At 38.5% G+C, this 14,966-nt stretch overlaps 1 protein-coding gene across 5 annotated transcripts in view; it reads right to left on the bottom strand.

Annotated features, from left to right (window-relative positions):
- The window catches only part of ATRX (ATRX chromatin remodeler), a 56,593-nt gene that overhangs the window by 30,839 nt on the left and 10,788 nt on the right, over positions 1–14,966 (bottom strand). For all 5 annotated transcript variants that reach the window (XR_004497291.1, XM_015626326.1, XM_015626324.2 and 2 more), the window contains 4 exons: positions 12,673–12,782; positions 10,575–10,642; positions 6,801–9,736; positions 4,382–4,457 (listed from right to left, as the gene is read on the bottom strand). Coding sequence is in view for 4 of the 5 variants with exons in the window: in XM_015626326.1 (XP_015481812.1) it covers positions 4,382–4,457; positions 6,801–9,736; positions 10,575–10,642; positions 12,673–12,782 (3,190 nt within the window). In the remaining variant the exon portion in view is untranslated. The remainder of the gene's footprint in view (positions 1–4,381; positions 4,458–6,800; positions 9,737–10,574; positions 10,643–12,672; positions 12,783–14,966) is intronic.

Genomic DNA, 14,966 nt, shown 5'->3' with positions numbered 1-14,966 from the left:
CCAGAAAATGCAGAGAGCAGTGGTCTGGCTATACATCTTGCTTAATAAAAAACCAAGGTTTTTGAAGAGAAAAAAACCTAAAAGATCTGAAAAAAAAAATTGAAATGGAATCCTGAAAGTCCTGAATCCTTTGACTTGTTTTGGCAAGTACATTAGCAAAGGATGGCAATACTTACCTCTATACAAGTCACCTTTAAAAGGCTGACTTTGGTTCTTAGCAAAACAAGACCTTCATTTTAATTTGCTCTTTAATGAAGTATTTGGTTTTTTAAGAGGAATAGGAGATAGCAAATATATCTAACACCTAAAAAGACCATGCACAAAATCTACCATCCATAAAGAGAAAATGCTCTCATTTTCCTATTAATCACCAGCATAACCAAGAAACAAATTGGGCAAACTGATTAGTTTCTAATTATTTATAATAATATTGATTAAGAAGTTATTGCTATGATAGAAAATTGGTCCTGTTTTTTATCTAGGATAAAGACTTTACCACTTGCAACCAAATTGAGATGGGACTGTTTGTTAGGGAGAAAAGCTGCATTTTTTTCAATGCTTTTACTGGTATGAATTTAGGCAAAAAAAGTGAGATATTTGTAAGATATTCAGGATTTAAAAGATGCCCAGTTTTAATTAACTACATATCTGACAGGAATGATAAGTGTAAGCAACATTAGACTCAAAGAGATTAGGCCTTATAAATGCATGTGACAAATGACTGATGTAACAAATGGTTCTTATGAATTATTATAAATTGAGTACTGGACTCTGGAAGCTGGGTTTAAATTAACCACAGTAGATGTTTACCAATATAACACATTATATTTCTATTTCATGAAAAATCCCATTTAAAGTCACCAGATTTCTAAGCTAAGAAACTTCACATGGTAGCTTTAACATTTTAGTATTTGCATTAATAGCAGCAAGAAAAACAAGCTACAATAGGGTGAAAATTGCCTCACTCATATTCTTCCAGAGAAAACCATGGAAATCAAAAAGGACTGTAATATTTACTCAGGTCAAGGACATAAAAGATTCTTGGCCATTCAGATGTAACAGTTGAGCATCAGCAATGGATTTAATTAAGAGACACAGAGAGCCATATGACCTCTAGCACAGGGTTTCAGGAAGTAAAAAAATAAAGTAAAAAAAAAAGCAATATTTTAAAATCCCTTTTACTCATTCCTGCACTGATCTGCTGTGACTTTGAGCATGTCATGTTGCCCCACTCCATCTTATCTAAACTTATGGTGACATTTGTATGAAGGGCACTCTCCCAACACACATTTATCCAGTTCCTCACAGAATGGGGCTGCAACCTCAACCAGGACACACCAAACCAACTCTAGAATAAAGTAACAGCACATATGCACAATTTCATATCAGCTGGGATTTAAAGATATTTCCCCTCTGTCAGAGCAACACCAGCAGAACACTTTGCTAAACAATGAATTGATGACTATGGATTTTTAAGTCATGCTAAGAGAGTTTTCACAAGAGACAGATTGGAAATTACCCAGGGGTTGCTTGGTTACACTGCAGGACTACTTTAAAAAGCTCCTTCAGACTTTGCAGCAGAACAGGATCAGTAGGTGCAGCCTCTCATGATGTGGAGTTAAGCCCCCAAGGCAATTTGCACCATTCTTGTTCAAGAATTTTACAGTACCAATACAATGAGATTGTTCAAAATCTTGGTGAAACAAATGCTACAGCTGTAAAAACATTTTTTCTTAAAAAGACATGATTTTAAATTTTACCTCATGATTGTGATGTTTCATTACCAATTAGATTACATCAACTCACACTCAGTGTTCATAAATACCTACTAATTATATGTACAAGTGAGGTTGCCCAAAACAAGCCCTGGGGTGGGGGAGGATGGTGGGATGTGGCTAATAAAGCCACCAGAATTCCAGCTAGAGCTCTACTGGCTTAAATGGGCCTTCAGGATACTACTAGAAAATTCAGAACCCTTTAAAATATATTTTAAGACAGTAATATTTGGATGAAATGTCACATATGTCTAAAAAAAATGAGTAAAAACTGCCAAACACCTTGTTCTAAATACTGTGCTGTCTTTGTTGGAAGAGGCTGATATTCAAGCTGTCAGAGTAGGATTAAATTAAATGCTTGGACAAGAAAAACGTTTTACAAAAATTTATTGTAACCATCAAATACTTAAAGGCATTCTGCATTAGATACACTATTAACTTCTTAATAAACAGAACTACTGCAAACATATCAAACAGTACCATTTAAAAAATCAGAAGGACCAATAATAGTTACACAACAGAAGATGAAAGCATACAGCACTGTATGGCATAGTATGACCCACTTGGATATTGCATTTTGGCAAAAAGATGATTTCAAGGCTATTCATATTCATGTCATGCACATCCTCAGGTATGCAAATAACAGAACATCTAAACTAGAGACTTGCAAACAGGAGAGTTCCCACACTACAAACACCCAGCAGGTACCAGGTACCCTCTTTGGCCTGGAAGAAAATAGGCAACTTCTCTGAATCAGTAGGTAAACTATTTAAACACTGTGTTGAGTAAACAGAAGAACAAGTTTTTAACTTCTCGAAATTTGTTCCATCTTTTTACAGTTTATAGCTCTGATTTTGGTGCCAAGTACAACACACGATGAAGGTAAAGTCAGACTGCATTACCAGTTAACATGTCTGAAGGTTGACAACACTGTTTATTGACAAAATACCTCCTCATCTCACAAATAGATGTTCAAAAGATCCCCTAAATAAAAACTTAACAGAGAGGCAGCTTCAAAACAAAGTACAGAAACTGATTTTTAAAGCCCGAATTTATGTTACTGTTTCTTATCAATGAGGTTCATTCATTTCCCAACATAGCTCTTAAATTAAATCATAATTGAGTCTATCAGAAATGTTTAAGCGGTAAATACCGAACTTCTGACAAAAGTGTATCGGTTTCATTATCAACCAGAAACTCACAACAAAAAAAGAAAAAAAGAAAAAGGAGAAAAATAAATTAAAACAGGACTGAAATTAAAGCAGAATTTTAAAAAAATCTTGTTATACCCAAGTTTACATGTTCTGCTTATGACCCTGTGCTGTCAAGTCCCTAAAAAGCATTTTTGTTTAAAGAGCTGAATTACTGGGTTAAATCCCTAAGAAGCATCTTTCTTTACAGAGCTGAATTACTGGGTTAAATTTGATGACTGAAAACACACAAGAACTAATTGAGCAGCAGCATTTTGATGCCAAACTGAGGTCTGTAAAGGATATAAAACAGTGTTTTTAAAATTTACTTCAGCCACGTATTAAAACGCACAACTCTGTGAAACAAGGATTCCATATTCTAAACTAGTAAGGCTCAGAAGCAGAAAAAGACTCCACCAGCAACTGGTCCCACACATGCTATATGGCCAAAACAACAACAAAAAAATCAGTTTCTGAAACACTGTATAAAAATTTGTTGAGCAGCTCTTCAGTCTAACTACAATAACTTCCAAAAAGAACCTGAGCTGAGCGATACTTCATGTTGTGCATTTAGGAAATGAAGCTTTTACATTTCTAGCCAGGCTAATTTTGATAGCTACAAAGGTACTGGTAAAATATGACATGTCTTAGCTAACTGTATCTTACAGAGATTCTTTTTTTTTTTTTTTTTTTTTTTTTTTATTGAATTCCAAACTGAAGCAATACATATAAGCCACAATTCTGAAAATATCTACGCAAAGACTTAAAATATATAATTAGTCTCTTTGATACCACTTGAGCCTATGCACAGCGCTTGTAGAATCATGGCCTTAACTCACATTAGTAACTTCAGGTGGATCCACTTTTTAGTGGATTAAAACTCAGTTGAATTAACAGCTGAAAATATCTAATAGGTTTTTCCCCACATTTGTGCTTTCTCTTTATTGAGAAAAGGCGTTTCAATTTAAAAAGCATATTAAGTAACAGTAATAACCAAATTCACTCTGAAAATATTGCAGCACTGCAAATTGCACAGATGCAAACTGTAACCTTCTACTCCCCACAACTAGCTGAAATTCACATTTAGTAGCAGCAGCTTTGGACCTGCCTGAAAGATCCTTGTCACCAACCCCCCCATGTGCACTGGGAACCTCAGTGGGTCAGTGCTGCAGTGCTTTTAGAACACCCCCTAGCCAGGTGTGTCAGCTACCACTTCTAAACATTTGCTTTGCATTTCTGGCTCTGGGCCTCTGTTTTCTGGCCCCACGTTCACACTTGCAGGAGGCCCGTGAGCGAGTCTTTACCGGGCAGGCAGCCGTGCTTTTTACCACCTGCTTGCTCCTCCGTTGCGCCGGTTTGCGCCCATGCCTAGGGTGTGTTATAATCGTTTTTAAGTCCTTACGGAGGGTATCATACCTATTCTCAGGGTCGTCATCATCATCTTCCTCCTCCTCCATTGGGATAGTCCTTGCTAGAGCCTCTCCCTCATCTCCTGAAAAAAAAAGCCCAACAGAAAACACTTGATACATGTAAATCCAATGATAAACAATACATGATAGCACAATAAACAACAGATCAACTGCATCTCCGTCAACAATCCCCATTTAAAAACAGCTTGGTAATACCACTTTTCTACCAGTTACATGTCTCAACAAATAAAAATAAATCTAGTTTTAACAATTTTGCTCGCTACTACGCACAACTTGCAATTCATTCCTAATTCCATACTGTGAATTTGGGATTTTACACCAAAACGTAAGAGACTAAATACTCAGGAATCAGAAATCAATTTCCTAAAAAGTTATTTGCTCTTTCTGAAGCTCCACTTGTGAGTTTGTGCAAACTGCTTCCCAAGCCCATGGGTTGCCCTGCTGCCAGGAGGGAAGTACTGGAGAACACCAATCCTTCCTATTTTTGTTTTCACACTATGAGTGTGTGTAAAGAGTTGTATTTTGAGAACTCCACATGACATCAAGACCAACAGTGTGAGACATGTGACAGAGAAGGAACAGCACAGTGTGAATCCTGCCCTTGAGATTTTCTGCACTCTCCTGGCTGGACTGAGGAACTGGCACATTCCCAGGTCTCTCCCTTGCTTTTTCTCTCTTTAATGTCTTGCATTCAAGTCAGACAAATCTGCTAGGTAGTGAAATTAAGGGGAAGAAATTTGAATGAGCTGAGATCCCCTATTTCATAATTTCTGTTTATTTTCTACCTGTGGGGACTGGACTGAAAGGCTGCAAGGGGCACACAAGGTGATCACAAGAAGTCCCTCATGTAGATAAATAAAAGTATCCTGTTGGTTAAACCAGATCCTAAGTCTCATTCAACGATAAATCTACACAGCTTATTCAGACACAGAACAGACTCCTTTATTTTACTAATTCACCTATTAAACCAAAAGCAAACTGCAGGCAACGGCCACAATCTTCTCTGAAAATACTCAAACACAGGCAGAATTTCAGAGAATCAAACAGTAACCAAAGCTGAAAGAGACATCTGGACATGCTCTACTCCAACTCCATCCTCAAAGCAAAGCTAATCCAAAGTCAGGTCAGTTACTTCAGGGCCTCAGCCAGACAACATTTGAACATTTCCAAGGACAAAGACTCCAGAGTTCAAGAAGGCAGCTCAGTCTAAAATACTTCTTGTATCTGTATCAGTTTTCCTTGCTAAATGCTGTATCCACTGCCTCTCATCCTCTGGGCACACATCAAGCTCAGCCCCTCCTAAAACTGCCCGTGAGGTGATCTGCAGACAGAAATTCAGATGCCCTGTTTTTAACACTCTGTCTCCAGTCTACACCAAGCCTCTTCTTTCTCAGTCTAACTCTCCTGTCAATCATCCCACACCACAATCTTGTTCGGTTTGTATCCTGCTATCCATCTCTCCAATAATGACCCAATCTCTCCATTGTGACCTGCAAATGAAACAGCTCCCAATGCCTCAGTCACTTCTGATATATTAAAACCAACTTTCTCCTCTTGGGCCATTTCAATACCAAGTCCATGACCTGTACATGAGCAAATCCATTTTTAAGGCATTTTTCACAGGCCCAGTGGTGCTGAAAACTGTCACTGAGTGCCATCAATTGTCTGTCTAAAGGAGTTTTAATGGCTATGGCAACAACCACATGCAAAATAAAATTAAAAATTCATTGCTATGCAAACCCTGAATTATCTGCCATCTCCCCTAGCAGTGACATCACTGGGGAAAACACTGCTAAGGCAGCACTCAAGGAAAAGCCCTACAAGTCCCAGTATTATCTGCACAGAGACACAACATATGAAAATAATAAGCAATGGCAGATCTCTAAGTAGCTGTTCTAAGCCTACACGGCTCTTGTGAGGCATAAAAATCGCTTACTTTATTTTTTAATTGTATATTACAACACCACAAGTCTCCAGAGCAACCTCTAGTGCATAGATAGGAGATGATAAATTTGAGTTCACCACATTATCTACTCCTTCCAACCAGCTTCTGCTAAAAAGTCCCTGGACAGATGAGGCAAGGGCCAGGCTTTGGAAAGCTGGACTGCAAGGCAGTACCTGTTGTAAATACTGGAGTTTTCAAACATCATTTTTTTTCCTCAAGGCACAAGCTGCACAAACTAAAATCATGGAATCTTACAGCCACAGGATAGTTTGGCTGGAAAGGAATGTTACAACATGCGCTTCCAAATCTGCATCAGAAAACCTGACAGGCTGCAAACATTTAAATGTGTAATTACCAACTTATGAGTGTTTTCTGCTTCTAGATTATTAAATGTCACCCAAACCTTACAAAACACCTCTGTTAGTATTTTACTATGTGTACATGAACATCTTTTGCACACCTGATGACTGACAAAATCCTGCATCAGCAGACAGCATCAAGCTTTCGGTCACCGGCCTGATCTTCTGCTCATCGCTGCTTCCATCGCCTGTGGAATTCTGATCATCGTTTTCTTCCTTATCAGATGAGGAAGAAGTAGTGACAACCACCTTCTTTTTTACAACTTTCTTTTTTAAGTTGCTTTTTTTACTTTCTTTTACTGATCCTCTTTTAATCTTTTTCTTAGTGTCTTCGTAGGACTCCTCATCAGAAGAGGATGAGTCATTCTGTTCTTTCTTGGAAATTTTCTTTTTGTGGCTTATTTTTTTCTTTTCTTTCGTTTCAGTTCGTTTTTTACGCCTTGTGGCATCATCATCAGAACTCTCCTCTTTTTGGGGAGATTTCTCAGTATCAGAGGATAAATCAATGTGCATTCTTTTAGCTACTCTCTCTCTCAATTTCCTCTTTTCTGTAAACACGGGTTCCTTTTTAATTTTGTCGTTTTCAGAAGAATTGCTACTTCCTTTCTCTGGAGATGACTTATCAAGATCAGAGGAGGAATCATCTTGTTCTTTCTTGGAACCTTTCTTTTTCAATTTTTCTGATTTCTTTGCTTTGCTTTCTGATGCTTTTTTGTTCTTGGATCTGTCTTTTGAAGACTCCGACTTGTGCTCTTTCTTTGCCGATTTCTCAGTACTCTCAGAAGAAGAATCATCCCGAGCCTTTGTCTTTTTTGAATCCTTCTTTTTCTTAACTTCAGGACTCTCCTCTTTCTCCAGTGAAGATTTCTCAGCATCTGAAGACTCATCGCGTTTTCCCTTTGCAGATTTTTCTTTTGAGTCTCTGTTTATCTTGTCCTTAGCAGCTGACCTCTTACCCGTTTTATCTTTAGAAGAGTGATTAATTTCCTTCTCTGGAGACTTCTCAGCATCATCATCTTCAGAAGATTTACCTCTCTTCTTCTTCAGATTTACCTTTCTCTTACTGCTTGCTTTTTTCTTCTGCTCCTCTTCAGAGGAATCATAACTATCATCTTTTTCTGTGTGTTTTTTCTTTGATTTTTTTGCAGCCTCAATTTTACTCAACATTTTTATCTCTTTTTCCAACTCGGAATCATAGTTTGAAGAATCAGAGTAGTTTTGTCGTTTCTTTTTAGCAGCAGCAGCATTTTTAGCTGATTTGCCTCTTTTAGCATCTAAATCTGAACCGGAACTGGAACTTTTCCTTTTTCGTTTCCCATTTTCATCCTTTACTGGTGGACTCTTTTGAAAATCCGAAGTGTTTTGATTCTTTTCTGGCGCTTCATTGTTGCTTTCACTGTCTGAGGAGCTGCGACTCATCATCCCTGCTTCTTTCAGGACAGCTGGCAACTCCTCAGAGTCTGAGCTGTGATCTAAGTCATATGGCTCTTTGGATTTGTTAGGACTGGGACCATCAGCAGTGCTGTCAGAAGAATTTTTTTTATCGTTTTTCCTCCTGGGTTGCTTGGATGATTTCCTCTTTTGTTTTTCATTGCTCGTGTCATTGCTGTCCTCTTCTGAGTTGGATGTCAGGGGGCTGATGTCCGTGGGGCGCCTCAGCGGGGTGGTCTTGACGCGCGGCGACCTCCGGAGATCCGAGTCCTCCACGGGCACAGCGTCATTCTCCGTGGAGGGCTCGCTGCCAGCACTGTGGTTTTGTTTTACAGAATCACAGTTTGCTGCCCTAGCTTGAGACTCGTCAGCGTCTTTAGATGCATCGTCTTCAGATGCATCAACGCCTTCAGATGCATCAACGTCTTTACTGTCCTTTTCTAGGCTGTTGTCTTGATCTTCAGCTTTAACTGCAGACTCTGAAAGGGAAACTGGAGTCAATTTTACAACCAGTTCTTTTGTTCCTTTAGCCGACGATTTTGACTTGCTACCACCTTTGGTATCTTTCACAGGAGTGTTTAATTTTGCATTTGAATTTGAAGTCTCATGATCTGTTGCTGTGTTTCCACTGTCCTGCTCATCCGATGGCATCTGAATCTCCATAGCAGATTCCAGAGTCTCAAAAATATCTTCAGGAACAGACGAGGGGATGGACACGATATCCATGTCTAAAGCCTCTGTACTGTTTGGCTCATACTGCGGTTCTTCATTTCTGCCAGACTTTTTCTCTTCCCCAGGAGCTGCCTTGTTATCTGTCTGTTCCACTGAGGGAACACTTTGATCCATGGGCTCATTGTCAGGTCGCTCTGACACAACTTCTTTCTGTGTCTGTGTGGCGTCATCCTCTTTTAATGCCACATGCTCCTTTCCTTCATCTTTTTTCACCTCATTTTTTTCTGATCTAACCTCGGGTTTTTTCTCTTTGGTATTTTTATCTTTGATTTTAACATTCAGTGCTTGAATCTCCAGGTTCAAGCCTTCTTCTAGTGACAGATGAGCTTTTTTCATGTCACTCAGCACAGATTTAAAAGCTTTCAGCTGGCACAGTTGCACAGTTGGGCTTATTTCTACATTTTCTGCAGCGTTTTTCAAAAAGCTTACAAAGCTAGAATTCAGATTTGTTGTAGTTTCAATCAGTTTTTTTGTTTTCTTAAGCAAGTCCTTTGGCACCATTAGTGCTTTATAAGAATATGTTAGTGAACCTGAATATAAATTATCTATTTTTTTTTCTTCCCCATTACAATTTGCATTATTTCTCTTTGGAGAAAACTTGACTGTGTGGTCATAGATTTTACTTTTTTCATTTTCAACTTTCATCTTTTTTTTGTTTTGTTGAAGTAACTGTTCTAAATTTTCAAAGACACTGTCACATGCAGTAACCAAGTCCAACAAAGGCTCTGGATGGCAAATATAACAGTGCCACTGATTATTTTCATCCAGGATAGTCGAGAGCTCTTTTCGGCCCAGGTTGCGCAAAATGCACTTTTTACAGAAGGCGTTATGGCAGAAGTCACAGCAAATCAAATTTCCACCTTCAGCACACCACCTGCAATGAGATTGAGAAAGGTAAGAGTTTTGTCTCCTCATCATCAAGGTGATACATTATTAAGTTCACATATTTAAAAATTTAGGTGCTAAACAGATATCCATTACTTGAAGCCGTTACTAAAAGCATGTCTGAAAAGCTCAGTGGAGAACTGCCAAGTCAGAAAATTCATGTATTAGATTAACAGCTCACAAAGCTGAAATGATCAGTAATTTTCAAACACAATTTCAGGATTGATTTCTTTAAAGAAGAGAAGAAAATTAATTAAATTATATTTTCCCTGTTTCTCCTGTAAATTTGTGATTTATTTTACAGTAAAATTAATAAGCTTCAGTCTTTCTGGCCTTTGCTCATACATTGCTACTGCAGTACATGAAGACTGAAAAGTGGTGGACAATAAGCTCATAGAAACCACACAATGCACAATTTTGACTGAATTACACATTTAGATATTTGACATAAGGACAGAGAAGTGCTTTGGTATTTCAAAAGTGTGAGATGCATCTGGAGAACTGAGTTTCTCTGGTTCATGAAGTTTAGAATGTCAGATTTTATCCCTATCTTTAAGGTGTTAGGAAGGTGGTATGTTAATTTAGTTAAAAATGTGGTATCTTACAAGTGTTTGTTATTAGATTTCTTTATAAAATATTTTCCTGTTCATTACTAAAACAACAGTTAAAAAAAACCTGTGATTGAGCATTTCTTGGTGACAAATAATTGTTGATTCAGATCTTACGTACTTGTCTTTATTCATCAATAATATCACAATTGCAAAAAAAAAAAATAAATCCCCAAACCAGTAGAGCTGTGGGGTTTACTTTAGTTTTTGTACACTTACCTACACTGTTCATCCATCCCATCTGAATCACGACTGATGTCATCACTCATGTAATACTTGTAGCAAGTCTGTAAAGAAAGAGAGAGAACAAGGAATTCTCTATTAAATCTCAACTGGGCTTCAGCAATTCATTAGATTTCAGCATGCATTAGAAGCAAACCAGTAAAAGCAGCAGCTGCAAGGTCTTCCGCATTCTAAGCCTTTTACATTTGTTTTAATCTAAAAAACATCTTTCATGTCCCAAACCATGACTTATTTAGATGGCTTAAGGTTTGCTGGAAAATGAAACACTCTTTTGTTTGATGGCTGCATATTTGTGTATTTTAGAACATCAGCTGAATGTTTCTCTCCAGTCTGAATGTTTCTTCCATCTATTTCCTACGTAAATCAACACCACATCCTCCCTGACACAATTAATTCCACAAAAATTACAATTTTCAGCTGGATGCTCCTTATGTTAGCATGTGATGCCATAAGGCTTTAGATTAAAATGTCTTCAGCATTTATCATGACGTTAACATCCAAGAATTCCATTTCCAGGTGCAAACAAAGCATCATCATTTGAAAATTTGGTAATGGTAAGAAAAAAAATACAAATTACTCAGCTAGGAGTATTGATGGCTTCAGCTACTGAATTGAAACTTTGAAGGTTTGGTGTCATTTTTTCCCCAGCTGTTACTGAAGAAATGTTCTCCCAGATTTGTACCTCTACTTTGAACAGGCATTTATACAATTCAGAATGCAGAAGCAGCTTCATCACCTGAATTGACAATGATGATGCCCCATTATCTGGAACAGACTCACACATCTGTTCAACTAAACTATCCAAACAACCAAAATCAACATAAAAGCCCAGTAAAATCTGATGTTTCGACACTTGATGGAACATTTACAATCGAAGGAAAATAGCTTCTCAGGTCTAGTACTTTTACCTAAGTAGGAGAAAAATAAGGGCAGGACTAGGCTCAGAAATAATGGAAGAGCTTGAAATGAGTGGCTTCCATTCCTCCCTCTCACATTCACATAAGGCCATGTTCAATTAAGTAAAAATAGAGAAAATCAAGGGAAACATCCCTTGATGTAACTCATATAGCAGAGCTCCCAATCAAGAGCTGCTGTTGAGCCCAACACCCTGACCCAGGTTACAAAAATGACCAATGTCACTGGTCACACTGCAGGAACATGGCTGTGCAAGGCCAGGAACAAGAGCTGGGACTCCAGTGGAGATGGGAAAAGGTCACCTTGTGAGCTGATTTTTGTAAAGCACGTTTTGTAAAAGAAACAAGCCAGAATGCAGAGAAAAGCCAGCACACCAGACTAGATGGGCACGGCTGACTGTCAGCTGAGTATGGAACAATGAAGAACTGGGAAGAAGGAGGAGGAAAAGCAGGGAAATGCTACATGTACATTATAACACAGAATGCTATCTTTAGCAATATCTTTATAAATACAAAATCTCCATCACTATAGAAATATGAAAGAGAGATCTCTGCAGCTCTTTGAAAATTAACACAGATCTCCACAGCAGGAGGCAGGGACATTTCCTTCCTGTCCCACCTCTTCCCTCTGCAGCCAAATCAGGGCCTGTGTGGAGCCACCAGGAAGCCACACAGCTGAAAACTCAGATTATGGACTAGACCAGCATTGCAAAGCTGCCATAAATTAAAATGGTCCAGGAGCTGGCAGAAACAGAGATGGTTTTGAAGCTGCTTTTCTGCTCCTTATTTCAGTGCTGTTTTACATGGATTGCTTTACCAGGAAATGCAGACTTGAATCCGTTCTTAAAATACATTACGAGTAGGCAGAAATTTCAGACAGATCATTTAACATTAAAAATTCACTAAGATTATACCCTTAAAGCTGTAAAACTAAATAACAAAGAAACCACCACCAGTTTAACTGGGATATAAGAAAAAAGGAATATAAATTCGTAAGTATATTTGCTTTTTTCCCCCTCCTTTTAATTTCCTTAATTGTAACAGCTAATGACTGAAAACTTTACTGACTAATGAACAAGAATTACTCCCACAAAAACCCCACCCAAACCAACTAATATGACATTTTGAAACAAAACCAAACAGAACTGTTTACCACATACCTTACAAATAAGCACTTTCAGTGTAGGGTGTCTATAGATTGAATCCTTTTGAAAATGGTTCACCTGCTGCCCACAAGCTGTACAGCTCACAATTCCATGGAGCCCTTCTTCTATGGAGAGGATTAGAAAGCACACATTAATTGTTTTCATCCTTATTTAAAAAATCTGTATATATCTATTGCATTTTCTTCTAATATTCTAGCCTGTCAGGTTTTTTATAGGCCTTTACTTCTGTACCACCCAGTACCAGAGAAATCTTTCTGTAAAGATTTGCTGTTTTAAGACTGAATTTCCCCCTGATTTCTTTGCTGCACTTGGGGTCAAAGCATAATTCTTTTCCTTTTAGAGATTTAAGTTGGGTTAACTGGTCACCTCATGAAAACACACCTAAATTAGAGTCATCACTAAAATTCTTTCAGAGCAGCTCTGATATGCTGGACAACATTCCCCATTTAATCTTTGTTCAATAAATGAACATGAATTGCCACTGCAATTCATGTTCATCTTATGACATTTCTTTCACATACAGCTTTAATTTCTCACAGAAAACTGTTCCAGAAAACACAAGTAATCCTTGCAATAGTGACTGAAAAACCTTTTCTCACATTTTGTTCCCTTCTCAGTGGTGGTTTTTGGGTTTTTCTGACACTACAGGTTTGCAGTAATCCACATGGTCTCCCCATGTTGCTGATTGCTCCCATGGTGTGTGCATCACTCTGCTGCTGCATCCACATTTGCCAGCCCTCCAATTCACTTTAGAATGGGTGAACTTAGACCTGGCAGGATTACTCCATGCCAGGCTCTTAATTAATACTTGGAGACCTTTTCGTTTTCAACAGCAGAAAAAGGAAAAATCATTTGTGGAAGTTCTGCTGTTCCAAAAGCCCAATTTGGGATCAAGCAGATACAGGTTTGGTAAGAGATCACTGAACTGTGACTTGTCCCTTTGCTGTCATGCTCAGTGATTAAGTCAATGAGGAAATTAATACAAACAGTTGAATTTAATACTTACAATCTGAGTACAGACTCTGATTTTTTTCTATTTTTAATGAAAATATCACTACCCCAGAATCAGAACCAAGCTCCAACACCAGCATGTTAAGGAACAGAATGAACATTCTCAAGACACAGTACAAGCTCCCAGCAATCTGCTGCTGAAGCACAGCCTCAGATGGCTCAGGGGGCAGTGAAACACCTGATCCATGCTCCTAATTCAGTGAAATTCTGAAAGCTGGATGTGTTTGCAGCCTCCAGCTATTCCTGACTGCACGTCCTGCAGAGCCTGTGGACCTGCAAGCCCCTCTCAGGAGCTCCAAACCAGCTCAAAGGCCGGGTTCAAACGCTGCTGTAACCGTGGATGAACACACCCATCCCATCACACTCCTTGGGAAAGAATCCCACATTCTGCATTGCAGAACCTAAGACAGCAGCATAGAATCCAAGCCTGGCACACACCACAGTCCTTAAACTGCTGCAGGAATCACTGAGGGGCCCAGCCAACCCAGGGAGAACATGATATTCCCTTCCAAGCCCTGAGCCACTTCCCTGTTTTCCACAACAAGCACTATGGCCTCCTTCCTCAAACCCACAAGCTGGCACCAGGAAAAGAGAATTTATGAGGCAAACCTTTGTAAACCAGGTTACTACTACAAATGATGATGACCCAAAAAAAATAAACTACTACTATTTCACTGATACTGAGAAACTACTTGGTTAAAAACATTCCTAACTGAATTTCTTAGCAAAAATACAACCACAACCATGCTGTAGACACAGAACTTGAAAATAATGACACAATGCCTCTCACAGTCTTAGATAAGAGCATCTGGTTGCTAGAAAGGCCAGAGATCTGCTTCTACCACTATTTCTAATACACACAGGTCATATAATTCCCACTAGAAATGTAAATATTATATATATATATAAAAGCCTGCAAATTCCCTAAGGATGGAGATTAAAAAAGCTGGAAAGGCAGGTGATACAAACTGTCCTGGGGATGCAGACACCAGCCACAAAACTCAAGCACAAGTGTCTTATCTTTTTAACACTGTACCCCTGGAAAGTTCTGTTGGACCATATATAGAATTGTTATAAACACAAATGGAGAAAGCATTCTTATATGAAGAGGACATCTTGCATGTAGAAAACAGAACCAACTTCCAAAGTTTGTAATTTAGAGAAAACATCAATGCTCAAAATGTCACAGACACCACAGGAGCCCAGGTGTATGCACAAGCACATTTATTTCCACACAGTCACATCTCACTCCCCATCACCCACAACACTCAAGAAAT

Source organism: Parus major, chromosome 4A (assembly GCF_001522545.3).
Source record: "Parus major isolate Abel chromosome 4A, Parus_major1.1, whole genome shotgun sequence".
Lineage (NCBI taxonomy): Eukaryota > Metazoa > Chordata > Aves > Passeriformes > Paridae > Parus > Parus major.
This window is presented reverse-complemented; position numbering and strand designations above follow the sequence as displayed.